General features: G+C 37.7%; 1 protein-coding gene across 1 annotated transcript in view; it reads right to left on the bottom strand.

The window, feature by feature from the left end:
* Positions 1-650: 650 nt before the first annotated feature.
* LOC112960387 (fibronectin type-III domain-containing protein 3a-like) overlaps positions 651-27,773 on the bottom strand; it is a 38,506-nt gene continuing 11,383 nt past the window's right edge. The window contains exons 2-26 of the mRNA XM_026054626.1: positions 25,593-25,728; positions 21,533-21,608; positions 20,958-21,034; positions 17,574-17,808; positions 17,027-17,299; positions 15,968-16,023; positions 14,605-14,759; positions 14,288-14,347; positions 13,061-13,199; positions 12,132-12,185; positions 11,649-11,770; positions 11,390-11,564; positions 11,042-11,128; positions 10,618-10,756; positions 9,969-10,037; positions 9,600-9,718; positions 9,398-9,503; positions 8,642-8,817; positions 7,751-7,864; positions 6,944-7,093; positions 6,557-6,837; positions 5,812-6,024; positions 4,962-5,128; positions 3,578-3,699; positions 651-2,737 (exon numbers count right to left, since the gene is read on the bottom strand). Coding sequence (XP_025910411.1) covers positions 2,420-2,737; positions 3,578-3,699; positions 4,962-5,128; positions 5,812-6,024; positions 6,557-6,837; positions 6,944-7,093; positions 7,751-7,864; positions 8,642-8,817; positions 9,398-9,503; positions 9,600-9,718; positions 9,969-10,037; positions 10,618-10,756; positions 11,042-11,128; positions 11,390-11,564; positions 11,649-11,770; positions 12,132-12,185; positions 13,061-13,199; positions 14,288-14,347; positions 14,605-14,759; positions 15,968-16,023; positions 17,027-17,299; positions 17,574-17,808; positions 20,958-21,034; positions 21,533-21,608; positions 25,593-25,688 — 3,579 coding nt within the window. The 5' untranslated portion in view covers positions 25,689-25,728 and the 3' untranslated portion in view covers positions 651-2,419. The remainder of the gene's footprint in view (positions 2,738-3,577; positions 3,700-4,961; positions 5,129-5,811; positions 6,025-6,556; positions 6,838-6,943; positions 7,094-7,750; positions 7,865-8,641; positions 8,818-9,397; positions 9,504-9,599; positions 9,719-9,968; positions 10,038-10,617; positions 10,757-11,041; positions 11,129-11,389; positions 11,565-11,648; positions 11,771-12,131; positions 12,186-13,060; positions 13,200-14,287; positions 14,348-14,604; positions 14,760-15,967; positions 16,024-17,026; positions 17,300-17,573; positions 17,809-20,957; positions 21,035-21,532; positions 21,609-25,592; positions 25,729-27,773) is intronic.

The raw sequence follows: 27,773 nt of genomic DNA, 5'->3' as shown, positions 1-27,773 counted from the left end.
CTTCTGTTCTATGTGTTTCTTCAACTTAAATTCTACTAGGCACAAATGATAAAACTGCTCCTGAATGAAGTTAAAAACCAAAAAACACACACACACAAATCCACAGCAACCCTATAATCAAATTTGAATACATTTGTATTATTTATTGGCTGTATTAAATATATTATCTATTTGATAGTTACAATTTAGTAATACAATGCATGGCAGCTTTAATATAAGTTTGAGATACCTCAAAATTACAATACAAGAAAAATTGAAAAGATACCTAATACATTAATGCCACTAGGGTATATCATTCTGGAATGGATAATAGTTGATGTAAAAATCTGTATTATGATAGGCTTTCCAGTAAACGTACTGGAAACACGAACATTTTGTGGCAATTACAGAAGAACTTTATTCCATGTTTTAGGAGTTCTGACTTGTTAGTATTTACTCTGCAATCCTAATTCATCTTTCAAAATTATCAGAAATATTATTGCCAAATAAACCCCTACCAACTTCATTCTAAGAGTTAAAGAAATAACCCTTTGACAACAGAGATTTGCTGAAGGCAGTCTTATTTGCTAAAAGTAGACTATGAAGAGAAATAAAGACAGATTGTAAACTCTTCTGCAAACTAAAGACACTAATATCTGTATAAAACTCTTTCCAACACTGGAGGGAGAGATTTCTATGATATAATAAATGATTAACTTAAAGTTCTGCTACAAGTAGAACAATACATTCAAACATACATTTTCCAGGACTTTTAATCAAAATAAATAGAGTACAAAATGAAGAGTACATTTTGAAAAGATTAATTTCAGATTGCACCATAAATCTACTTTTAAGAGTATTAAGCGATACTATGTCATAAYTTAGGTTCCCACATCTGAAACACAACACAATGCCTCAAACTCTAACGCAACATTATTCATCAACTGCCAGAGGAGAAAGACCCTTAAAGTGATTACTCTTTTGAAATACTTAGCCTGTAGCACTGTCACATCCAACATTCCACGTACAAGTGCATTGCTCTGATGTATATAAAGTGTAGCTGTAGTCTTTGCAAAATATGCTAAATCTAACTTTCTATGGCATATGCCAATGCTGTTAGGAAGACCCATTCTGAAACATGTTCTAAATTCGTGAGTTCCAGCTTTTAAAATATTTGATATAAAGAAGACAGCTGTCAGACTCATGTTTACACATCTGCAGATAAATTTAACAAGAACAGTCATATGTAGTGCACAGTGTCCACAAAAATAACCCCTAGACAAATATGACCAGTTTCAGAAAAGTTCATAGCAGACCAAACAGTCTCATCTAGAAAACAATGGAATGTGAAACTGCTACCTCTGGGATAGCAACTTGTTTAAAACATTGTATACATGTCATCTAAAAAGACTTCTTTCATGTACAATTTGATCATTCAGATTAAGTTAGAAGGGCATCCAAAAGCAGTTTCAACTTTTTATTTTTAGGTTAATAATAGTACAAAAACATTTGCTCAGTTTGAGCCAAATAGTGTAACATTTATCATAAATGCACTCTTTCTCCTTAAAGACAATACCTGTGCTTTTCTGAAACCACTGCAGAGATTGAATCAGAAGCACAGGAAATTACTTTTCTCTCAGGCACTGAGAGTGAAATGTGGATTGGGCCAACAGCTGCTCACCAACAGCAGAAAGCATTTCATTCAGAAATGTACAATACAAAAAGGGGCCTTTTTTTTTTTTTTTGCAATGTTACATACGAATGCAATCACTGTATGTACATTACGTCCTGTTAACATTTTGTCTAGCATTTTAATTAAAATTCTAAAAATGCTGGCACCCTCTACTTTAACGCCTGAAATGATTATTACTGAATCCCGAATATTAAAATAACTGAAAAGTAGTAATATCACTAAGTCAAAGTCAATATTCTGCTTTCCTTCTACAGCATATTAAATGTGGTATGCTCTAGTAATGTTTGCAATACAGTACTGCTCTAAGCTTAAGCATTTGTGCTGCTGTATTTCATGTATAATGAACTACGATACCTGATTAAACTCTGCTCATCGACTACCGCTGCTCTAGTTGGACACGGAAAGGACTCGTTCTAGTAGCGCCTCTCTCCCCGACTGGCCAAAGGGCCCCTCTTGGAAAGCAGAGAGGGGAAGAGTGTGCACACAGCCCTGTGTGCAGGATAAGGCAGTTTTTTGCTGTTTTACTAACAGCTAACCCTGATTACRGAGGACCCAGGATTACCCTTTCTACAAGAAATCTGTGTTCAGTATTTGGAAAGGATCTGCCAACCCAGCCTCACTGTTAGCCAGCAGCAAGAGTGGAAATGCACACAGGGATACATCTCCAGCTAAGATTTTAATTAGAACTAACCATAAATACCCGAAATAGCTTCTGTACAAAAAGCTGAGTACGGAAGGGRCTCTCGTCTACTTGATCACAAAGTACTGAATAACAACAGCAAATAAAATAGCAACCACTGCAAATCCGCAGAGGAGAACGATGGCGATGAAGCGCTCCTCGCGTAGCGTCTTCTTCGTCTCTGCCAGTTCTGTTGTCACGTCGGCACACTGCGGAACCAGCTCTTGTTTCTGAGATGAGAATACTGTACTGGGACTGTAAGGTCCATACAGTTCTTGTGATCCAGTAGAGTCTTGGGACTGGCGGCCAGCGCAGACTCGGATCCGATATTCACAGTTTGTCTGCAAGCTTGTGAGACGGAACGACGTCTCGGGCCCCTTGTATACCTAGTGAGAGCAAGGATGAGAACCACCTCTAATGTGACTCCTCTTACGGACAGTGAGTGGGACTCAGGCCGGCCTTTGCAGTCATCTGCTTTTACAGTACAGTAGCTAAAGCTCACTACAAAATTGAAATGTTAAGACCTTCACTTTACAGATCAGTTCCCAAGTACTTTTACTTGAGAGGAAGAGGACAAGAAGTAGAAACTGGCCTGTTGAAGCAGTTGGAAGAAAGCAATTACAAGACTAATGCTAGGATAGAAAGTAAAAAATAGAACCAAATTCAAAAGGTTCATCTAGTCCAGCGACCAGCAGCAGCCACTGGCAGACAGACATTCCATAGGGAAGTCAGGCTTCCTCCTCAAGCTGTATCTACAGATGAAACTGAACTGCTAACTCAAAACTGTGTAGATCAAGAGCAGGCMCATTCAGGTGTATCTGGATGAGTGATACTCCTCATTCCAGAGCAGGTGATGTTCGAAAGTCAAAGCTTGCTTTCTGTGACTGGGAAACCTCAAAGGCTGGGGTTGGGTACAACCTAATTAAGCTCAATGAAAGACTCCCCACCTGTTATCTGCCCAGCCCTAGATGCTGGAATTACAATCTGTGGTTTCATTACTTTCCTGGGATGTGATTAAAAATGCATGAAACGCMTGAAGAGATTTGAAAGTGCTGCTTTGAACAGATCCGAAGCAAGCCGAAYAAAGACATGAATTGTAATGTGCTTTGGAATAACTTTCTATTGAAAACAATCAGATTTGATTWAAAAAATCAATGCAATAATTAATACTTTTTTCTCCAAAGGAAAATTGTACTTCAAAGTAAGAATACATTGATAAAAAGTACCTGATCAAACTCTCTCCCAGCAGCAAGCTGAAGGATGTAAACAATGGAATCTCCTTTCATCGGCTGTAAAGGTTCCCATGTGATTTCGTAAGTGTTCTCTTCCAGCTGATTTGCTTTGGGTGCTGGAAGAAAGTGATTTGTTGGTATTTTAGGGAAGAGAACAATGGTCTTAAATGTTCTTGCCTTTTTCAATTAGATGGAAAAAGGGCCAAAATTGTTAATTACTACAGTGACTCATATTCACAGTTAGCCAGACAACGAAACTTTTACTCAAAGAGTTCATCTGGCAACTCATAAATAGAAACAATTTTGTTCCTAACTAAAAATAAATTCTCTTAACATAGATGGCAGGCAACTCCAATGTAACTTTGTTTAAAAACCAAGTTATTAACAAATTTACGGATTATTTGGGCTTGGAAAGKATGTCTGAAGATCATCTAGCTCAACCATCCCTTTTCAAGCACAATCAGCTACAGCAGGTTTCCCAGGACCATGTCCAGTTGGGTTTTGATAATCTCAAAAGAGATATTCAAATCATTCAGATTTTCACTGGTTTCACTGACAAGTTTTTTATTTTTCTGGCTTAAAACGCACTTTTGTTTTGCACATTTGTCATTTAAATTAGATCACTTCTAYGCAAGTGACTGGAGAACTTAAATCTAAAATTTCAAGAAGTATTTTCCAATATATGTGGTAGCAATATAGAATTAACAGTCATTCTTAGAGGTAACAGCAGATATGCAGGCCATTCTAAACAATAAAGGTTTTTGTTTTGTACTTTTTTTCCTTCTTTGCTGTATTTTATTAGATGAACTTGCCAAATGATTATTGTAGGCTGCATTTATCTTCCTTTTTAGCTGACAAGATGAGCTTCTAAAGTCTAATGCCTGACCTGATGAGTATGCTCTTTCAGATCGCTAGGGAGAACATCATTTTTGTCACCTTATCCCCAGAGTTCAATTTAAATGCTATAAACAAGGCTCACTCAACTGATTTTCTTGCAAATAATTGGCATTCTGATCTTCRTAATGACCTTCTCTAGAGGGGAGCTTTAACATTCACATAATGAAGCGAAGTTCAGATGTGCTGTGCCTATATATTGCGTTAATTTGCGTCATTTGACATCTTTCTCAACATAACAGATGGAAAATGGGTAGCAAATATCTGCACTGTCAGAGTTGGAAGGGATACAGTGTAGGAGATGGCCAAACACTGCTCTTCAGCCACTAAAACTCCTCTTAGACCAAGAAAATGCTGGAACACAGCTAGTTTCTGTGGTCCGCAGAGGCCATGGAAAAGGCTGGACAAGGAGATGAGTCAGGTTTGAGCATTTAACCCACTATATAAATAGCTTGCTGAGGTGTCTGGTGCACTATAAGCTCACCTTTAAGAGATGCTGGTGGAGATTTAGTTGTAGTAAAAGCGTAAACTTCAGAAAACTCTCCTTCTCCAGCATCATTATATGCCTGGATTTTAAAATAGTACGTAGTGGATTCACTGAGTCGTTGTACCTTGTATGTATGACAAGGGCCACTATAAACAGTAACAAACCTGGCATGAGAAAAAGAAAACACCTTAGAATTACTTAAAAAAAATCACAAATGTCTATGTTGATATTGAAAGTGAGCATGGTGAATATTTTCATATTGAAACTACAAAAATCACACAGCTACCCAGCTTAATGCATATGTGCATTAAGAAATGTTAGGCAATTCAAACTCTGCAGTTGTAATCAATGGTTCATGATGCACATTCAAGTAGGAAAACACAGAACTCATGCTAGTAGAAGTCTTTGAATTTAAATTCTTAACGTCTCCACTCAACTCAGGTAGGCAACAAACAACAGCCATAGACTTCACACATAGGCGCGCGCGCGCACACACACACACACACACACACACACACACGACTTCACACATAGACAGCACAAAGCCTAGACTTCAGTTTAGAAGTTACAGAAAATATAAATATTGACAAACACAAATACTAATGTAATACTACTTAGGTAGTAAGTAATAGCTACTAGTTACTAAAAAATACCAGTACAACAGCTATTAACATTATTTCTGGATGAAACATGCAAAACTGCACTTAAACAAACTTATGATGTCCAAATGAGCAGCTTTTCAATTTCCTACTGGTGAAAACAGAGGTAAGAAAACTTAGAATGTGATAAAAACTGAATATCAAGGTGTTAAGCAGTAACGACAGCCTTACTATTCTAATTTTCTTACCTGCCAAACCTGTCCTCCATCTGCAAATTGAATTGCGTAGGGTTGGTGATTAAAGCTCTGCTAGGACCTTCACCCCATTTAAGTTTAAGGCTCTGGTAGCTGAAGACCACACATTCAAGATGAGGAGGGTCAGGAGGTAGTGGTTTTGTTTTGGCTTTAATGGAATGACTGAAAGGACCAACTCCAAAGCTGTTTATGGCCTGTATTCTAACTCTAGAAATGTGAGAAGAGCAGCTGTGTGAGTAATTTACTGAAATCCTGAAGAAATAGGAGGTAATGAGGTAAAAGTTAAAATTTGTAGTGAATGTGGCTACAAAACCACATTAAAAAGTAGTTAGCAATTAACTTTAACAATAAAAATAATTATTTCAAAACAAATCAAAATGATTACATTGTTTTTCAACATAACAGAACTTTGGGGTTTCTCACAATTGTTCAGGTTTCTTTTTATCAACTTTATCAACTTAAGAAATTAGTTCTCATCAGGCATTTGTGTTTTGCCTACAAGATACCAGCTCAAACCTCTTGCTCCCTCCAGCAGCACAAAGTATGGTGTTATTTTGAAGCTAACATAACTTCTGTCTAYTTCTCATTCAGATTTTCCCTCAAATCCTTCACAGGGATTGTTTTGCTTAATATGCTGTAGCCTGAGTTAAGCTGCTATAGAACTTAGAAATGCTGCCCTTATATCTATGAATTGAAACTCCTACAAAGGCAGTTTCATAATAAAACAATAAATTATCACCTGTATAGAGTGTCAGGCAGGAGATTCTCAAGAACATGGCTTGTATTTCTACCAACAGTTACAAGCTGTTTTTCCCCATATTCTATATTATATCCAGTGATCTCTGACCCATGACAACACGGTTCTTCCCAATGAATTGCAAGGCACGTTGATAAAGGAAGAGAAACTTCTAACTGATCTTCTTCAAGTAAATCCAGTACTGATACTGCTGCAGGCACTGATGCAGGGGTTGTCACCACACCGATCTCACCAAACAACCCAACTCCAGCAATATTCACAGCCTGAAAGAAAGACCCCACATTATTTATTAAATCCGCATCTTCCTAACCAGTCACAGGTAYCATACTTTCATTTTTTAAGTAACACATAGTAAAAGGCTTTTCATACCTGTACTCTGCAATAATATGTGGTTGCAGGTGTGAGGCCTTTTACTTCATAGCTCAGGCAAGGACCAGTGTAAATGATATGCATGGACCCTTCCACCTGTCCCCATTCCAGCCTGTATTCACTGATTTCTGCACCATTGCATGCAGGACTCTGTGGGGTTAAATAACAGATTTTCATTTAGCTATTACATATACACACATGTTCACCACGCAACGGAGATCTAGTTCTGCTGAACAACCACATCAGAATAGAAGTGCTGGAGTTCAAAATCTGGTCTCTTGAGAGAACTACCTGATTTCCCAACATCTGATACTCAGCCTCTTAACTAGAATTAAACAGTGCTGGTGTAACGCAGCCACACATCTGAGGCTAACACTGGAACAGCATACTGCAAGGAAGTCTCTTAAAACCATGCTGTAATTCTAAACTGAGACCTTCCACATCAGTCAAGGGCCTAATTTTAAGCTCAGCTTGTTAAATGATTTCCATCTAAATACATGACTATAGTAATACTGTTCAGACTACCATTTTTAATGACTTATGATCTCTTACCACTTGCATGAATTAAATACATTAGCAATATAATGCTAGTTAACATGTCATGAGGAAGATTTAAATGTCACTACATTTATGCGGTTTAAGACAGAGATTCACAGCTAGCAAAACTTACAAAAACAACATATGCTGCTGTAAATAGATGCATTTGAAATATTTCACCCCCACACTTGTCATTTCTTCCATTTCTATTCATGTGAGTGTCTAGAAGGTCAAACATTAATTTGTATATTACTGAGAAATTAAACCTACCTCCCATGAAACTAGAACACAAGTTGCACTCTTACAAGTTATCAAGGGYTTGCAACATTGATCAGGGGGACCTGGAGCAGTAGAGATCTCAGCTTTGTCAGAGTGAGGACCAAACTGTAAGAAAACACAATCACATGTACACAGCAGCAAGAGCAGCGCAAAAAYGCAAGTGTATGTGCTGAAGGAAAAAGTGGGTTTACCTTGAAAGATGATTAAAAAGAACTCAGTCCTGACTAGAGTAGTTTCACAGCACCATTTCAAATTCCAGCTCTGCAAATTGGCTCTGGGCACACACAGTAACTGCAATCCAACCACTAATGCACACCCCTATGATTTCATAACTCCTTTCCTCGTAGGCAAGATCTGGTTTCCAGAAGCAACTAGGTATTGTTTGAGAAAGACTTTTACATAACCAATGCTTATCCCAGCCTCGTTCAAACCTGGCATTATTTGAACTTGCACAACACTATTCCCCACAACACTAGTGTGCAAAATCTACACTAGTCATAAAAAACAAAGGCTTTATCTTAATGCACAAACACTGAGTAGCTCCCTCTCAGCAAGAAAGATGGGGTTAATACTGTAGTTAAAGAAATGCCTAAAAGTAGTACAGATTTACTAGAGCTAATTCTCTAAGAGTTAGCTTAGGTACCAACAATAACCCACTACACAACAAAATGCAACACAGCAACAAGCACTCCCTTAATTAGAGAATCCAGTCCTTCCTTCAGCCCTATTTTACTGAAACTTCTCTACATTGTCTTTTTCTATTGCAAGAGTTTTTGCTCCTTCAACAAAACTACACAGAAAACATTGCAAAACACCAGGCTCCTACAGAACAGCGCCGTTACTGTCCTTTGCATAACAAAACGTCATCAGCAGAGTGGTTACCCCAACTTTATTTGCTGCTCGTATCCAGAAGGTGTATGTTCTCCCAGGCAGTAAGTTGTTTACTGCACATTCCAATGCTGGACCCTGATACACTTGTCTGCGTTCCTCTTGTTCGGCGTTTGCCATTTCTACAACATATTCCGTTACTTCGGAACCTCCATCTATGGAAGGAGGGCCTAAGAAATAAAAAATGATTTTTTAACTATTAATTTCAGAAACCACTTTTTCTTTATATTAGCTTTCAACAGCCACCTTAATTTACAGATCATAAGAATTTTAAAAGCAGGAGGGCCATTTTTTAGTCATCTATTTGAACAAGAACACCTCATTAGATACTATTTTTTTTTTCCAGGCACTGGTAGATTAATTAAGATGGTCTTCCTCAGATTCTTCCAGATATTTCTGATAATTTCCTTAAAAAATTTGTACATCCATTACTTTTTGTTTATCTCCTTTTTGGAGCTAAAAACAAAAAAAAAATGAAGATTTTAAAATTATATTACATTTTTAAATTACCAAGAATAAAATCTGTAATACTGAAGGAGGCAACGAGCCTTTTCACAGGAAGACAGTTACTTGTGTTTAACTCTCTTCATGTTATTGCAACATCAAACCATAGGTGGTTAGGCAAGTTTTATGCTTTCTTAAGAAACTAACGACTTGGGCTACATTTTTTAAAGACTTCAACAAACTTTCCATTTTCACTTTGACATTTAAAATTGGAACAATATGTTGCTTAACTACTCTGGAGCTTACCCCACTGTAAAGTGATTTCCTTGGGCTTAGCTTTGCCTGCCAGGCATGGAGCATGACATGGGCCAGGAGGAACAGCAGATGTTGTAACAGTCAGAACATCAGAAACCTAGCAATAACATATGAGTAAAAACACACAATGTCACTAAAACATAGAAAAATACCACACTTATCAGGACCAAATTTATCTTTTTTTTCCACTCACCTGGCTTTCACCGCCTTTACTGATGCAGTAAACTCTCATTCTGTATGAAGTACCAGGCTTGAGATGGTCACATACATGTTCTCTCTGGGGACCACTGTACATGACTTCCCATTTACTTCCTAAGGAAATACAGACACTTTAATATGGAGAGATTTTTGGAAAAAAAGGTGGCAAAAGCACACCAAAAATTCCATCAAAATTCTTAATTATGAAAATAAATCACAAAATCAAAAGTAAAGGATTAAATACGTAAAAAAATAGTATGTACAACAAACAAGTGGCCATGGGAAACAGTAACTGCTATAGCAATGAATATTTTGGATATTTATATACTAGCCATAAGTTGAATTAGTAAAGATGATTGCTTACCAATTAAAGTTTCTGAAATTTCTAAAAAGTACTTAGAAATGTCTGATCCTCCATTATCCTTGGGTGGTTCTGAAAGAAAGCAATATCTTAAACTACAGAAGATAATGAATTGCTTCATAATTAACATTTTCAGAGAACGTTCAAATAGAAAATTAAATTCAAATGCAAACAGAAACTGCAATATAAAATTTAATCTACCTTCAAGTTTAATTTTGTGAACTCGTTTATATATTCACAATGCATCTTGTAGATGATTAATTTTTCTACTACTAATTGCAATGATGCCAGGAGGAAGAAGATGAAAAGACTGCTGACTACAGGTATAAACTTTTATGAGCACAGGAAAATTATTTAAGCATCGCAGTAATTATAAGGCTATTAACATATCCAATAGATCTGATTTTTTTAAATGAATAAAGAATATTATTTCTGTTATATATACATACACACATACAGACCCACCCATAACAAGTCCTAAAGCCAAGATGCAACTTGTTTGCAATGCTAAGCATTTCTCCTATAATAACCRTCTCTGCAGAGAAATACTTAGCCTAAGAATTTTACCTCTATTTTCATAGACTGTTTTACTGACAGAACATACACAAAACTGAGGAACACTGAAAGCCAACACCAACAAAAGTCAACCTACCCCACGCAACTTTCACACTGTGCGARTGGATCTTTCCCTTCACAGTGGGTTTACTTGGAGGCCCTGGCTTGTCAGGATTGGTGCTGAGCTCTACCACCTCACTAGGACTGCTTTTTCCTTCACYGTTGTAGGCAAAGAGCTGTTTCAGGAATAAACAGAATATACAACAAATGCTGGATTCAACAACAAGCAATACTTTGTATGGAAGAATTCTGCAAATCAGCAGAGACAGAAAAGGTAACAAGGTAAAATAAAAACTAACTAGTGTGGAAAAACATCCTGCTCTGTAATAYAGTTCACTAAACTAGTCTGAAATTACTCTGGATAATTTAGTTTCCACAGAAAATAGCCTTCACTTCATGAAAATGCTAGAATTCCAGAAATAATCATTATTAAATTAAAAATAAAATTCTCCAGTACAAACCCTGAACTTATAGGAAGTACTCCTCCTAAGATTTCTTAAAGTGCACGAGAGTTCATCTCCGTTGTACTGTGGTTGGAAACCATAACCCTGTAAAGCAGAGAAAATAAGAAAAAGCCATTAATTTTCCTTGAGAAAACAAAGAAAGTATGAAACATCAGGGGCTTTTAGCTCATTTATAAAAGAACACTTTCATTCTATTTCATGAATACATGCAGTGCTTGCCAYTGTTGGTATTTTAGTGCAGCATTTTGTATTATTTCATTTGGAAGCAAAATACTGGGTTACATTTTCATTTACACACAACTGCATATCAGGCTTTGACACATGTGAGAGCAAGCCAGTACTTACAGAACCTTCTTCTTCCACATCCAAAGTGTAGGTCAGAGAGTCATCTGAAGACACCCCATTAGGTGGGCTCCATTTTAAGGACAGCCAGGTCACTCCTGCTTCAACAAGTTGCGGGGGTGACGGCGGTGGGGGGACGATCCCTGCTGTGCAATACGCCACTGTCTCACTAAACCCACTGGRAAAGCACAGTTGAGAAGAGGTTAACAGCAATAGGCATACTGTTGAGAAAATAAATCACATGATGTATTGTGGTCATTACCTCATTCCAATATCATTTTTAGCAGCTAATCTGAGTGAGTATTTTGTAGAAGGAGACAGTTTGGTAAGTTTATACTGCTTCAGATGTCCATAGAAACATTCTTTAAAAGGTCCATTCTTCCCCTTGCAAGAAAAGAGAACATCCTGAGTAAGGTACAGAGGGACTGTAGGCTCCCTGTTAAGCTCAATTCCTTCATCTCCAATACTTATYCAGTTAAGCAAAGTATGGGAATTAATGACATTATGAATGACATGAGTAAGACTGGGGAGTTTTAACTATCCTCCTCTAAGCTGAATCACTGCTGTGCTAGCAATCTGATTCAAAGTTTTGATTTGTCTAATCCCTTTAAAACTATCTATACAGTTGCAATAAAAATAAGGAGAATATATCCAAACAAGGAGAATATATCTGAACAAAAAGTATTTCTAAATATAATTSGTCTACAGATGCCTTTATTTTTGTATTAGAAAAGAGCTTGCTTACCTCATCCCATTCTAAAAGAAAATTAGTTATTTTGGAACCATTGTCATTTGAAGACTGAAAACAAAGAAACAATAAAAAAGTTAAAATCAAATGGTTGCATTTAACCTATTTTAACACATGTTAATGAAATATTTTAATAATTGACTGTAACATATTCCAACTGCCTTTTAACTCCATGCATGTATAGTTAACACACACTGGAAAGGCACCTGCACTGTGTGTACAGAGCAGCCSTCTTCCACAAACACATTTGTGAGAATCTGAGATTTCTGCAAGCACAGGCGTGTTCAGGAAAGAGAGTTAGGAAAGGGGAGAAAATAGTAACTAATTTAATTCCTCATTCCTGTGGCTCTCTAGGCTGYTATGCTGATTTTGTATTATAAGCTATAAGAATTAACAAACGTATGTATAGTTTCATTTTATGAAATTATATGTCTGAATTTTTCATTGTGTTCTTGCATTTGCTATTTACCAACTGTAAATTGGTACCAACTGTACCAACATTCACAGACTGTACTATATATATTCAAAAGTTAGATTCAAAAATCATTTTTCAAGCTAGCTAAAGGAATTAAGGAAGAATTACTTAGAATAATTAYGAGAACTCTGAACCATAACTTTAAGCTATGTACATTTTACCATGCAGGAACCCTAARATAAAATAAGAATGCTGTATCATTTCATGTGCTACTATTTGAGAAAATAAAAAACTTTTCTACTGGACAGTTTATAGTTAGGCAGACCTGCTACCAGCTCTTATACTAAATTCATATGAAGGAACCCAAATAAGCAGAAACAAAAGACAGAAGAAGCAATCATGATTTCCATTATCAATCTTCACTGAACAACTTAAAAGCCAACACCTAAAAGAAATACTGAATTCCTGGTAAAGATAACCATATTGTACATTTAAACAGCAGACTGTTTACCTTCCACTGCAGGCTCAGGCTGTTCTTGGTTCTGTTAACCAGCTTGGGTGCAGCGGGAGGGTCCGGCTCACAACTCTCCGTGGTAAAACTCACCAACTCCGAAACAGATTCTTTTATGGAACTGCTGGTTGCTGAAACCCTGAACAAGGGACAGGTAGAGTATGTTTTAGTAAATGCTTTAACAAATAAAAATTTAAGGAAAGTGCTGCCAATTTCAGAAATGCATTTAATTACAGGTAGTAGTTACAGAAAGAAGACTGGACTGCTCTATTTTCTAGAAGTGCCCATTCACTCTTTCAAGTCATTGGCTCCAAAAGCCAACTAAATGAGCAGTTTGGGCAATGAAGGCACAGTATTTATAAACATACAGCTGCTCACATGTGACAGAATATCTAAAAGTCATGTTCATTTGTGTTTGGTTTTGATGTGCAATGACTGATTTTTCAAAAGGAAATACTGTCTAATTTTCAAATTAGATGTAGGCAAGTTGGCCTATACAGAAGGTAACACCGTGAACCAAACACACTGTACCGCACAAGTGGAGCTGTGCAGAGTTTTTGGCACACAAAGACCTGTTTTGAAGTTTGTAGAATAGCGTTTTGCTTCAATAAATCTTAAAACTTGCCTCCTCCTGTGTCCAAGCACTGAGGCGCTCTCTGCTACTGCTGGATCACAATGTTCCCCTGGATTCTTTAACTGGCTTCTTGCTGTTTTCCTGACCAGCTAAGCATTACTGGAGAAGGCATTTATTTACTCTGGTGAGCTCCAGAGCTCTGCAWGGCCATTCTTGAAGCTCGCGTCTGGTTCCTCTGTGACAGCATTTACCTTCCCCCTGCCTTTCTTGCGCTTCCACTGCCATCCTTGCCATCTAGAGAGACATCCTTACACTCAAGCTCAGAAGTCAAMCCCCCAGATCCATGTTAAAGTCTAAACTGTTTTATTCACCGAGTTAAAACTTTTCTTTCYAAAAATACCAACAGAGGTTCTTATTTGCACTTTGGAGAAATAAGAAACGATGGCAGGGAAGAAAGCTGAAGAAAAGGAGATAGGTGTTCTTATGCTACTAGAATATAAATATGATTTTAGATGGCAACAGTAATGTACATAGCTAGGATGTTTTACACAGAGTGCTCCCTAAAGCGTCTGTGATTATGTCTTTTTCAGGAAGYCACAATAACTTAGTTATTAACATGAACAACATTAAGTTCTCCATTTCCAGAAACATACCTTGCATGGTAATCGGTTGCTGGTCTGAGATCAGGAAGTTTAATMGTTAATTCTTCCCCACTGCAAAATGTGCAAAAACAATGAGTTACAGCTCTTCCTTAYACTTCAAAGCTTTTTGAAAAGCAAAGCTGCGTAGCGTACATTTAATTTTCAATGTTTTCCATTGTCCATGTAACTCTTACTGATATTACTTAAAGTTTATTTCACGTGAAGTAGGTAGGTCTGCAAGTCAAAAAACAGCTCCTGACAAAGAGATTGCTGATTGGATAATGTTTTTAAACATCAATATTGTGCTTAAATGAAGAAACTAAACTTACACATAGACAGATTTAAATTTTCCATTTTTACCACTGTTGGATATTGCTACTTCAAATGTAAATGCTGCTGGACTATGACTATGGCTCTCTCCATTCTGTGAACTAACTGGGAGATTCCAGGACAGAACGGCTGATCTTGCTTGTATATCAGAAACCTATTAAAAGCATAAATAATGCAAGTAAGTTTGCTTTCTGTAATAAAAGGTATATTAGTCAATAACATGGTGTTCCTACTTTGCCCGTGAAGTTCCTCACTGGAGGAATTCTTTATCTTCACAGTGGAAATACTGAGTCATTATTTGAATATAATTATTGCTCTGTTCTCATTTCTGAAATATCATATTAATGGATTTGCCTTCCAGCATAGGTAAGTAAACTTAGTAAAGATGCATGACATTGCCTCAGGGTATGAAGAGAAATTTCTATTTCACCTGCACTGTTTATAGGACACAATGGGAGCAAATTCTCACATTTTCAGTCTTCAACACTGGCACAAGATCTACATTTAGGCACAATCAGATGGCCTAACTTTCTAACTCTTACACAACTCCCTCACTTAATCTTAAATTTTAAACACTGATTTAAAAGATACTAAGAAGCCCAGATTTTTGAGCACTAAGACTAAATTTCTGACTTAATCTTTTTCCTCATTTAATTCCCATATTATTTTCTAAGACATAAAGCCAACAGAGCCTTTTGTTGCCATTAAGTGCAGATGGCAGAGGCTGCAATGGAACAACATGCACAACAAAAATGGCTGGAAGGCTGGAAGAAAAGAATACACCCCCTGCTTACTGTATAGATGATGCAAAGGAGCTTCAGTAAGTACATTCAAAAAAAAAAAAAAAAAAAAAAATCAGTGCAATTTTAGGCTTTAGATAAGCAAGTGTTACCACAAGACTCCAGCTTTCTAAATACTCTCTTAATAATCAAGTATTTGCTCCAATTTCTAAATTTCACCTGAAAATGAGGAACTATTTTTGTAATTTCTGTATCAGTATTCTTGAATCCTCTAGGCTTAATAAAGGTTGGTTCAAAGACTCAGCATGCTCAGATATCTCTCAGCTTACCAGGCCCTTTGTTTGCAGGGTACTAAAGCCCTTCCATACATTASACAACTTCAACCATTGAAACATTCTGGTCTTAAATATCAGATTACTGAGTCAGATGGACCATTTCCATAGAGCTGAGATGCACTGAGTATCTACCTCACAGATGCCCTTTCCCAGCTATAATCTCTAACAAATAAAATACATTTTCTCCATTAAAAAAGTGAACCATAAAAAAGAATCATTGAGAAAGATGCATGTTACTTCACGGACAGCATATACATAAATAACATTGTTTTAAGGATAATACTTACTACTGGCTTGCCAATGCTCAAGTGGATATCATATTTCTTGGATTCTGTGTCAGATTCTGAAAATCCAAATGCAAAACAGGTTAAAGAAAATCCCTCAAAGGCAAGTCAGCCTGCTGCAAAAATGCCACCACAAGATGGAGTTCGTTTCATTAGGARTTTAACAATAGGACTTATTGTGCAAATTTCATTTCCCCTATTTGTTTTGGCTGCACGATGGGTARAAACATGAACTATCCAAAACTAACAGTGTTACAAAAACTCTTTTAGTACAYCCTGCACAAAGGGTATATTTTCCTAATCTGAGTATAAGTAGATTTTCTTTGATAACACAAAGATATCCCTCAGAAAATTAAAGGTGTTAAAAACTGACGCAAGATTTTATATCTATTTCATACGCATTTATGATGCGCTTTTCCCCTGAATTTCCATGGCAAATCATTTTCCTTGGTGAAAACTTCCAYCTCTATTTACTTCCCAAAATGCCAAGTGAGATTTGGGCTTTGCTGCTCTGAAGCGTCATATACAGCAGTGAATCAGAGGAGGAGCAGACCTCGCAGCCTAACGACACCAACTACTCTGGGATGCACATCCTTGCACAACTAAGACGCAGAACTCTTAAGGGATCATGGAACCTCTAAGGTTCCTCTGAGTAATGAAGAGGGAGTGGAATCTTTGATGATGTGATTACAAACTGCTTTTAGTATCTCATAATTTAAGAGCTAAGTGACACTTTAGAGAACTCATTTTTAAACAAGACATCCTACCTTTTTACTTAAACGTGCTCTTTTTTTTTTTTTCTCCAAAGACCTTGCTTGCTAAAATTTAAGACCAAGTTTACATTATTGTTATTTCTACAGGAAAAAAAATCCAAACACAATGAAAAGTATTTCAGGCTTTTGCTGCTTTTGCTAATCCTGTATAGCAACCACAATTACTCATAAATGCATTTCCTTTTTTTTTTTTTTTTTCTTCAGTTCCAGAAATTATTCTGCAGTGAATCTACACAATTTTCTATTGCGAAAAAATCTACTGCTTTTTACTCTTGTCAGTGCAACCTACCTCCTATCTCAGCATCTGGACTGCCCTTTGTTTTTCCTATTTGTTTCTGCTTTAGCAGACCTCCTGCCATTTGCTGTCCCTTCCCATTTCCATTCTGGATAGTTGCACAGGAAGAATTATTAATTTTATGTGGTGAAGAAGGAGGACTGTTAAGTTTATTGTTAGTATGACCACTCGCTTGTCTGTCTTTTAGTCTTTTCTTCAGATGTTCTTGCATTTTAAGACTCCTTTCATCTCGCTGAATGAAGTTTGTCCKTCCATGAGAACGAGGTTCTATAAAACAAAGCAGAACTTACTTCATGATTCAGTATATATTATTTAACAAATGAGAAATGTTCTGACGTTAGAAGAATGACTAAAATAAAACCAGAACTTGAGAACACATGCAATTTCACTCATTTTGTCAGCCAGCTGCACGGAGTGGCTCACAGCTGCACCGAGCTGAAGTTTCACTGCTGATACTCAGATGTCTCTGAGCAGCAGGGGACAGACAAGAAACAAGCCCATTTCCTACTGCTCATTAATTAACCACCATGGGCAGTCTCACCTTGTTCTGGGAAGACGTGCGGCGGTGGGTGCTGGTGAAGGAACTGTGGTGGCAGCTCTCCCGTGCCAGGGACTGGCGGGTACACGGGGTGAGGAGGGTGGGGGAGCAGAGCGTGGTGGGGATGCATGTAATGTGGCACATGGGGGGGAGGAGGAGGAGGAGGATGCATGGAGGGGTGAAATTCAGCCGAGTGTGGCAATACCACCACTTTACGAACTCCGTTTTCTTCTACCACCTGCCAGGCAACACAAGAAATGCAGTCAGTACAAAATAACTTGCAAATATGGTAAGTGCAATAGAGATTCTTTATGCTCCAGTTTACACCTACAGTCTGACTGATAATCAGGGATGCATACATGGAAGTGAATCCCAACCAGCAGAAACCTGGCATGTGTTACTGGAAGAATTAAAGTTTTAAACAGCCAATTTAAAAAAACTGAACGTCACACATTGAAGGGTTAAGCAATCTAGAATTTATGTACCATATGTATATTCACACACATTCTTTTAAACAAGTAATAGGAACGGATCATGGCGTAATTCCCATCTGCTTGTAATTACAATTCAAAAACCTGTTTTAGAACACATCCAGACTGACAGTGCTGCAATAGGTACAAGTTACTGCATGTCACCTGCTTTGCAGTACACATCTGCGTACAAATTCTTAGCCTATGGCAAGTACAAAGGATTACAAGCTCGCTCTGCTGTTATGCACTACGATCCAAGGCAACTCAAGTGTCAAAATACTTGAAGTTTGCCATGGGCTAAGAGAATTCAGACAAGGAACCTGTTTGTGTGTCTAAACTCTAGGATAAGAAGATGCTAATGTTCTCCCGTGCAGAGCCGGCTGTGCATGCATATGTATGTGCACACACACACGCTTCCTGCTCTGACCTGGCAACACGCAGCCTCCTTCCAGGGTCCAGCTTCAAGTATATTAATGGCTCAATATACTACCCTTTCTACAGTAGACTTAACTCACGCCAAGATATTGCACAATAAGGCACAGCAAAATCTTAAACTGAGAAAGGACTGAGGGAGGAACGCAGGTTTCAGCAGCACAGTGGGAACCACAAAGACATAATAAACAAGGATGACCCTGGAGTGAAACAATGCCCAGCTCAGTTTCATCTTCAACACACTCGGAAGACACAACACCCTGGAGACTTCAGCTTCTGCTTTTCCACAGCGAGGGTATCTAACTGTTTACAGACACAAGACATCTACCCCAGTTCTCTGTCACCTGGAAGTGCATAAGCTCAACCTGCTGGGTCTATCTGCCCAACAACTCAACTGTTTTCTACTCTTCTGCATACAAAAAACTACATCAAATAGGAGCAACCTAACAGAAAAACAATCAGAGCAACAAGGCAAGGCTTTCCAATGCTTTAGTATCAATATACAGATAATTAATGCAATCAGCACAAAATATTATCATAAATGCAAGCAGGGGACTCATTCTCAACGCACACTGGTAAACAACATTGAGATGCAAAAACTGTTTTTTCTTATGCAATATGAGTAAAACTGTTTTAATATGATTTAAGGTTATTTACATAGCCCCCTGCTATCAAAAATACGAAAACAAATCTATTTTCAGGTATTTAGGGAAAGCACTTGCACAAATGCTGACCATGTGTTTTATCCTGCTAGTTCCTTCAAGATCCTCTCTTAGAGCTCCTGCTAGTTCCTTCAAGATCCTCTCTTAGAGCATGTTTAGTTTGGCTGCAAGAGATCACTGCAGCATTTCCTAGTTGGCCACGAAGGAATTACGGATGTTGAAATATTACCGATGCCAAAAGCACATTTTGAAAAGCTCTTCAGCAAAAGATAAAGCAAATTAACCAGAAAATATTTGTCTAAAGGGAAGCAGAACTTGCCCACTCACCAAACACTATGGCAAAGTTCAGCAACGATATGACTGCAAAGTCAGCTGTATTATTAGCAATTTTTAAAGAGACTTCAAATAGACCAAAAAAACACAAAAATGTCACGTAAGATTAAGTTTCTGCTACACTGAATACAATTTGTTCTAGAAGCAGTTTTGGGGGTTTTTTGGTCTATCAACTGAACTTAACACATAACAAGAACCATTTTACATTACATGCTCTTATAACATACTATTTAAGACATAAATTCATCACATTAAGTTACAAAATAGCCGTTATTTAATGTATCAGTATAGAATAAGTATGTAAGTGTCAGTATAGAATAAGTATGTAAGTGAAAACTCATGGCAAGTTTTGATGGCTATATTAGCTCTATTTTGTTTCTATATTAAGAAGTAAGAATAAAGGAATTTTGGTATATGGGTTTCATTAATATAATAAGACTTTGATAGGATTTTAGAGTCTTAAGTCACTACGTCCCATTATCAAATACTTTGTTCCAATCTAGCTCTGCTTTGCAGTTGTTTTCAACCCTGCCTGTACCTGTCATGCTGGCCAAGGGAACACAAAAGGAAAACTAGTCCTCAGGTGCCAGCAAACACAGATCAGGAGTAATTTTCAATCTGCACATTCCAGCATTTGCCAGTGCTTTGCACATTGTTTGCGCTGAAGACTCTATTCCATATGGATGCTGAGACTATTTGAGGGTTCTTTCTTCCAGGTCTGTACAAAAATATCTGGCTAAAATAGCTGAAGGAAAAATTGCAGACACAGCTGCCTGAAAAAATTCAACAGCTCGGGAAACTCAAGCACATAAGGCTACAGGGCTTTCAAGCCTCCTCAGAAAACTGTTGTCTTTCGAACATCGACGAAGGGAAAAAAGACTGGCCTATGCTCTTTTTTTTTTTAAAGTGTTAATTTAGAAGTAACTTCAAATATCTCTGATACCACTTCAAATGTCACCTGCATGTCTGAGCTGCCATGACTTAGGAAGAAGGTAGAAGAGTGGGAAATGATTGAGAAGGGAGAGGTAAAGCTAGGAAAGGAGCCCAGAGAGAAGAAAGGAGATCTGTTGCATGGAGAGCGATACTGGCACAAGGCCCATAAAAGCCCCAAGCAGGAAGCAGGTCCCACACCCGCGTGCCACCACGAGCGCTGCCGGCATCAGAGCGCGGCCGCTGCCACCACGGCTGCTCTCCTGCCACTTTGGGAACAGGACCGCAGGAAAACCGGGTGCTAACGAGCTCGCAGAGCTAATGCAGAACCACCTGTTGTCTCACTGAAAGCAACCCTTATGGCTTAGTAGTATCAGATGAAAAAAACCAACTGAACGCAGTGACAAGGTGACAAAGCTTACAACGAAATACGTTAAATGTTTTCCAGGTCAATAGAAAAAAAAWAAGATTTACTTTTAACAGCTGTTAGACATAAAACACCATCTTTACTGTTAAAAACCCACAAACACGGTTAAATGTAAAAATATACTAGCATTTACCTGAGATACATAACCGGGAGGCACAAAAATGGGAGGCATGGATCCATTTGGTGACATCATAGGAACGTGTGCTGGACCTGAAATGACAGAACACGCCACGTGTCCATCACRCAAGGCTTGTGGAAATTCTAGAGGCAAGTTCTTTCAAACATAGGAGGTCAATTCCATTCATGAATATAGGTATATAGATGAAAAAACATCATCTATATCCAAATCCGTATTTATGGATCTACTTTAGACAAGCACATTTAGAAGCAAGGCTCAAACTATCTAGCAAAGAGCCTATTCAGAAAGAAACTTACATAATCCAAAATGAAAGCTTAAAAAGGTGACTGCACCAAGTTTTCATCAAGAAAAAATAATGCAATTTATGGCACCAAGGCCAAGTCATTTTTACCATTCCATATATGCATYGGTGCTTTGTGTTTCAAGTATAAACTAAAAAAAATCTAATTTACYATATTGTAGAAAATCTAAAAATACATATGACAGAATGAACTGCTGGTAGTGATTCTATGAATTTCTGTAGAGTAAAATAAATATTTTTAAATTGCCTTCTTCAGTCTTTCCTTTACCTTGAATACACTGAACATGCCCATCTTCAGTTGTAATTGTAAAGGTTTCACCTGGGTTTACCTGCACAAGAATAACCTGTGAAAGAGAAATAAAAAATGTGTGTGTTTTTTTTTTTTAAAGGAAATTGAGAAAAGTTTTTTTTATATATTTATATGCTAGATTCAAACAATACAGATCTTGACATTCTTAGAGAGTATTACAAAGACAAGATCAGAAACACTGACAAGTAGAATAAACTCACCTCACAATTTTTTTTTTAATTTTACATTTAGTATTTTTATCTCTGATTGCTATCAATAGTTCTTTTCTTGATATATCTGAAATCATTAGCTGTTTTGTTGTCAGTATTTTTCATTCTGTTGTCTGTTCTTTTACCAAAACACAAAATTATCTAGGAATCATCTTGCTTTCCAAGCTTTCTCTACAGAATTCTTTCAGTTTTGAGGGTAAATTGACACGTTCAGGACTTTGACCAAATAAAAGTGTACATATACAAACTCATATTTATATTCATGTATACACACACAGACACACACACATAATATTCATATATGTATATATACATATAATGCAACATTACACAGTTAAAATTCCACCAAAGGAACAGTTATCATATGACTGAGAAAGGCCACTAAAGACTGCAATAATATTGAAAAACTAGTCACGTATAAACTTAAACTTGTGCTGCTACAAAAAGAAGCGTTTTTTTGCATGCAAAATACTGAATTACTGTGAAAACTACTGATCCGCTTAGTTTAAGTAGAAATCATTAAACTATACATTGTATATAAATACCCTTGCTTGCACTGAGTAGCGTGCCTGAGAATGCTCTTTGTTTGCACAGAACTGCAGGCTCCCATAGATCGGTTACGTTTAAACTGTTGTGTGAAAYAAGATTCGAAGGAGCACACTGTTAAATGCTCACTAGTTAACACCAGTTTTGCAGCTTCGGTATACTGCTGTAGTATTAATCTCCTTTAAATTTATAACAGAGGCTGTAGAAGCATMAAATGAAAACAGGCCCTATTCTTATGACTTCACAGTATAGGAAATGATTTTAACCTAAGTTACAGAAATTGGTTTTGGACATAAATAAAACACGCAGTATCCCAGGGAAAAAATGTTCTGGTCAGTCCATAATATTTATTGTGTTTCCATAAGGAGCATGGAAATAGCACTTTTAAGATGGCATGTTTAAAACACTGAAAGCTCAACAGAGCTGTCCTTTGGCATATAGGCAGATTTCTAGACTTACATCTACTGAATTTTGAGGAGTAGACAGAGAAAAAGCAAATGTCACTCATTGTAGGAAACACAAAACAGAAAATCACAGGCTGGGAAGCACATGGAAAGCTCAAGCAGTTGCTGGGGACAGACACACTACAAGGCGACAAGACTCCAGAGGCAGCTATTAAGCCTCACAAAGAGTCTAAATCTCCAAGGGATAGAAAAACTCATGGGCAGGACAGGAATCCTTTTTGGAAGTCAGTCTTTGACCACTTAGAAAGAGGATCCAATAAGTTCTCACATAGTTCAGGAAACTATTAACTGAACCCAGCTAAAAGGATGGCAAGAAAGCGGTGTGATCACCCTAGCGCGGAGCAGGTCAGGGCCTGGAATGCCAGGAATGCACGGGGCAAGGRCTTACAGGAATGACTCACTGTAATTAATGAGGCAGATGCAGTTCCATCTACCTTCCATCAGGAAAATTTCCTGGAAACTTGAGTGTTTCTAATGAGTCAACCTAAGCCAAGTTACAGACAGACCGGTGTTAGGATTCACAGAAACGTCACCCCCTTAAGGTGTCTCGCACAAAAGCAGTGGGATCGAYGCAGTTTGGGAGCTGTTTCAAAGCACTGCTCATTGTTTTGCTTCTATCTGATTATTTGCACTATTATCCACTGCTCGAGTTATTCCGGAACAAGGAAATGCCAGGAAGCTTCCAACCAGCTTAAAACCTTCTGCGAGATCAAACTAATCAACTGGACACTGCACCTGTTTGAAGTGACCTACCAACCAGTGTAAGTTTTATTTCTGAAAACAAGAACACTACATAAAACTTCATAATTAGCCCTTACAGTAGCATTAGGAAAATAATTTAAAGAACAGCATYATTAAAATTTCCAAATGAAGACTCTATTTAAAAGTAAACTTCCACATAAGAGATTCTGTGGCTAATAAAATCTTCTCCTTTGTAGACTAAGTTCAGCAAAAAATAAGGCAGCAAGAATCCTTATTTTGTAACCAAGGGACGGTAACATGTATGTTTATACATGAAGGTGATGGAATGAGAAATGGTGGCACATTAACATGACCCCCATCCTAGACAGATGCACCAGTACACAAATGTATTCCTTATTTTCAAAACAGGTCATTTATACATTTTAAAGACTTTCAGTCTTCAAGTCTACGTTTCAAATGTGATTCTCCTTCTGTGCATCTCCAACTCTYCCTTTTTCCCTCCATTAGGATCTCAAGATTTCAATGACTGTCACCTTCTTTGTGTCATCCAACACCTGCTAGAATTCTGCAGAGCGATCCACACAAACACACGGCCATGGGGCCAGCCGCCAAGCAGACCCACTCGAGCCACTTTCCTCATGGGACATGAAACATWAGCTGCTGTGCAACCTCACGGTTGCTCAGTGTCTAAAATTTCACCTTGCTAATGCCAGAACTTCTGAGCTTGCTTAGATGCTCTTTAGCTTTGTCTATTACAAAACCCTGTCATGCATCTCCAAAGTCTGAGGGGAGAAAAGGAGAATACACTCACTCCTTGCTTTTTTTTTAAATGGAGTCTATCATTTTCACAATGAATTATATTACAATCAAAACAACATAGACTTCTTTCTCCTATTGTAACAGTTGCAAAGAAAAGGAAATCTCACTTAAAACTTTCCCACATTTATGGTCTACCAGACCTTCAACAACTCAAGATTATTTTGTGATCCCCTGTTTGTCCACTGTACAGTCAAGTATGCCAAGGTCTTCACTGTTATCCTTTACAATTATTCCACATGACAGTTCTTATGTTCTGGAAACTTTTATGTAACTTTCAATTTTAGATTAACCCCTTAAGTCCTAATGAAATTATTGTCAAACAAAAGTCATATCCTCACCAGATCAAAGCAATGGGATGTTTTTCTACTTGCTGCACCAAAATGATTATTTAACCCTTGACATGTGTAGCCTTCAAATAGATGTTTTCTTTTGTTATTCCTTCCAACAAATAGCTTAAAAAAGAAAACTTTTCCTTCTCACATGATCAATAACAGTTGCAATGTTGAGGCAGGGGAAAGATACTTCTTAATTAAGACTCAACGTTAAAATACCAAGAAGTTGTACTATTTCTGAATGCATTAGAAGTCTTATTTCCTAGCTATGTGAAGACACCTCAGCATTTGTGGTACAAGACAGTCACCTCTTACAGGCATTTCCTGTAACACTGCATTTCCTTTYGGTTTGCTGACACTCATGTACCATCCTGCACATCACTCAACATGCTTTATCTTCACTTCTGCCTGCATTTCTAACCATGGAAGATGCATCTGAATGGTTGCGTCCAATAAAACTCTAAAGTGTCAACTAAATATACTCAAGTTTCATCGGTGCAGTGTAATTATTAATGAAGATATCTAATATCATGAGAACAGAGGTCTTTCCTGTCTGCGCACCTCTCTYCTATACACTTCTCAGTTCAGAGTACTGCTGTCACTTTCTAGACTTTGATTCTATGAGCTTTAGAAAGAGACTTTCTTTTATTCTTGAAATTCATAGTTCCATTTYAAAGCACTTAAATGTGTATTGCAATCTTTCCTTTCAATTTGCATTTATCTTTTAGCATTTCCACTACGTTAATGCTTAATGATTTTCTTCCTCTTAACATCCAGACCCTTTTACCAACCACATCAYTGCTGAGAATGCTCTTCCAGCTTYTAAATCAGTACCACAGAGCCTTCTTTGCAGTCCTCCTCCCTGCTGAACTGTTAAAGAAGGTGCAGGGCAGGGCCACTACGGTCCAGTGTCACTGCAGTGAGGAGGCTGAAGGGCTGTACTTGCCTGTTGGATGCTGTCCCCGTTAACCATGTGAGGTAGCAGTGGCACTTCGTTGAGCAGAGGCGTCGCTTCCAAGGGAGGCGGCTGGTCGGCCATCATGTCTGGGAATCGCTCATTGACGGCTGCTCGCGGGGACTGCCTGCTCCAACAGAGAGAGGGCACCCATGTTAGACAAGCCTTAATACAAAGTAATTCTCCTAACACCCCTAAAGACAATTCTCTACGTTTTCCTTGCCAAAGCTGGCACCTGTACTTCAGAAGATAAATTCACCAGCTCCTTCAGGACACTCTTTTGTGGGGAAGAGAAAAAAAAGAAAAAAGAAAAAAACCAACTCCTACATGTCCACTGTGATATTAATGGATTTGTTTARTGACAGTTTAGGAAATTTGAAATCTCTAATCACTAAGCATCATCAGATTTCCATACTTAACGACTTTCCCCAAAGATTTTTCAAATAAAATGACTTCAGAGACAAAAGTTACTGCAAAACATCTACTTATAACTTCATTGCACACATCAAAACACGTGCAAACTAAGAGCTTTGAAAGTACAGAGGGGGAATCACAGATCCAATACACAAGTTCTTTATAATTATATCCAGAATCTAAGATACTCGTGTACTTTTCAAGTACCACATTTAAGCAATACATATTCTTCTTCCAAAAATACGTTCTTGAAACACTTACAGTGTACATTCAGCTCAGCACTCCATCAGTAACGTACTGACAAAATCAAAATATCGCCTTACAGGTGATGCAATTACATTCTGGCATAATTTACGCTTATATAGCACCTCATTTTTAAATTCAGAGTTACAATTTATAAATTGTTCATACTCCAGAACTTAAGTTTTAGGAGAAATAATTCACATACACATGTATGTTTCAGTCCACGAAGTGATTAAAAAAACATTTCTCCACTGCAGCAACATATCAGTAATACAAAAATCTGACACACTGGAGGGGAAAAAAAAAAAAAAAAAAAAATCAGTGAAAGAGAAGAGAAAGGAGAATTTTGAAAATCATGTTTAACCGAGTATCATGGAGACTGGTAAATGGAGAGGGCACCATATCGCTCCCAGAGCTTTTACTGTACAATCTATAATTACAGAGAGTTAAGATACAACCCAACTGGTAAAGGATTTTCAGTGTATCATTAATTCAGCATCCATAAAAAGCACAAGATAACAGGATGCAGGAAATGCTGACATTTCCTCCTTCCTTCCCGTTACCTCCTATAACCCACATGGACGACCAAATTGCACTTAGGATATTCCAGTTCATTACATTTATAAACCATAACAAAACAAACAAACCCTTAAGCTGTGCATAAACCGAGTTAGTCTATACCCAACCGCGAAGATCTCATCCAGCTCCACATAACCAAAATGGAAACAACAGTGGCAAGGGGAAGGGAGGAGAAGGAAAATTCCTGATTCATTCAGGACTTGTAGGATGGCACCTTCAACCAGATCAGCAACAGTGGAAGAAATATCTTATCCTGATTGTTATCATTTTTCTAGTGATAACTCATTCCATTCAGAAAAGGTCTCTAGTAAGTTTTAGAAGAATAACTTTTGGTATTAGCAAGATAAAGAGTAGCAGTACCTATCTTTAAAAAGATCTCTCTCCTCTGCAGAAGCATCTTAAAATTGATGCCATCACAAACCCACAAAGCTCCAGCTTATGAAACATTCAGCACTGCCTTCTACACACCAGTTGCTTTCCAGGTCTGCTCCAGTAACARTATTTTAAGAGATCAAGACCATTGCGGAGGTGCAAGGGCTGGGCAAGAYCTCTGAAGTTTTAATTTGAATCAGATTTGTCTTAAAATCACCTAATTTAGCACGTTGTTTCTTGAATAATATTCCATCTATTGTTGATTTCAAACAACTGCTGCCAAGAAAATGTATGCGGATTGTACACAACTACTTCACTTAAAAAATCTGTATTATAACATTGCCAGCCACCATGCTGGTTCTAAAACTGAGAGCAGTTTTACCCGCTACAACTCTCTTCAGAGGTTTGTAGCTAAATCTTAAAAGAGAAATTGCTTCCCTAGTAAGAATAGGGTATACACAAGCAGATGAGGAAAACTTACACAGGTATGAGTGTGCACACACAGGTATGAGTGTGCACACACAGGTATGAGTGTGCACACACAGGTATGAGTGTGCACACACA

Source organism: Nothoprocta perdicaria, unplaced genomic scaffold (assembly GCF_003342845.1).
Source record: "Nothoprocta perdicaria isolate Ctin4 unplaced genomic scaffold, notPer1 scaffold_124, whole genome shotgun sequence".
Classification (NCBI taxonomy): domain Eukaryota; kingdom Metazoa; phylum Chordata; class Aves; order Tinamiformes; family Tinamidae; genus Nothoprocta; species Nothoprocta perdicaria.
The sequence above is the reverse complement of the archived record's forward strand: the minus strand, read 5'-3'. Positions and strand labels throughout refer to the sequence as shown.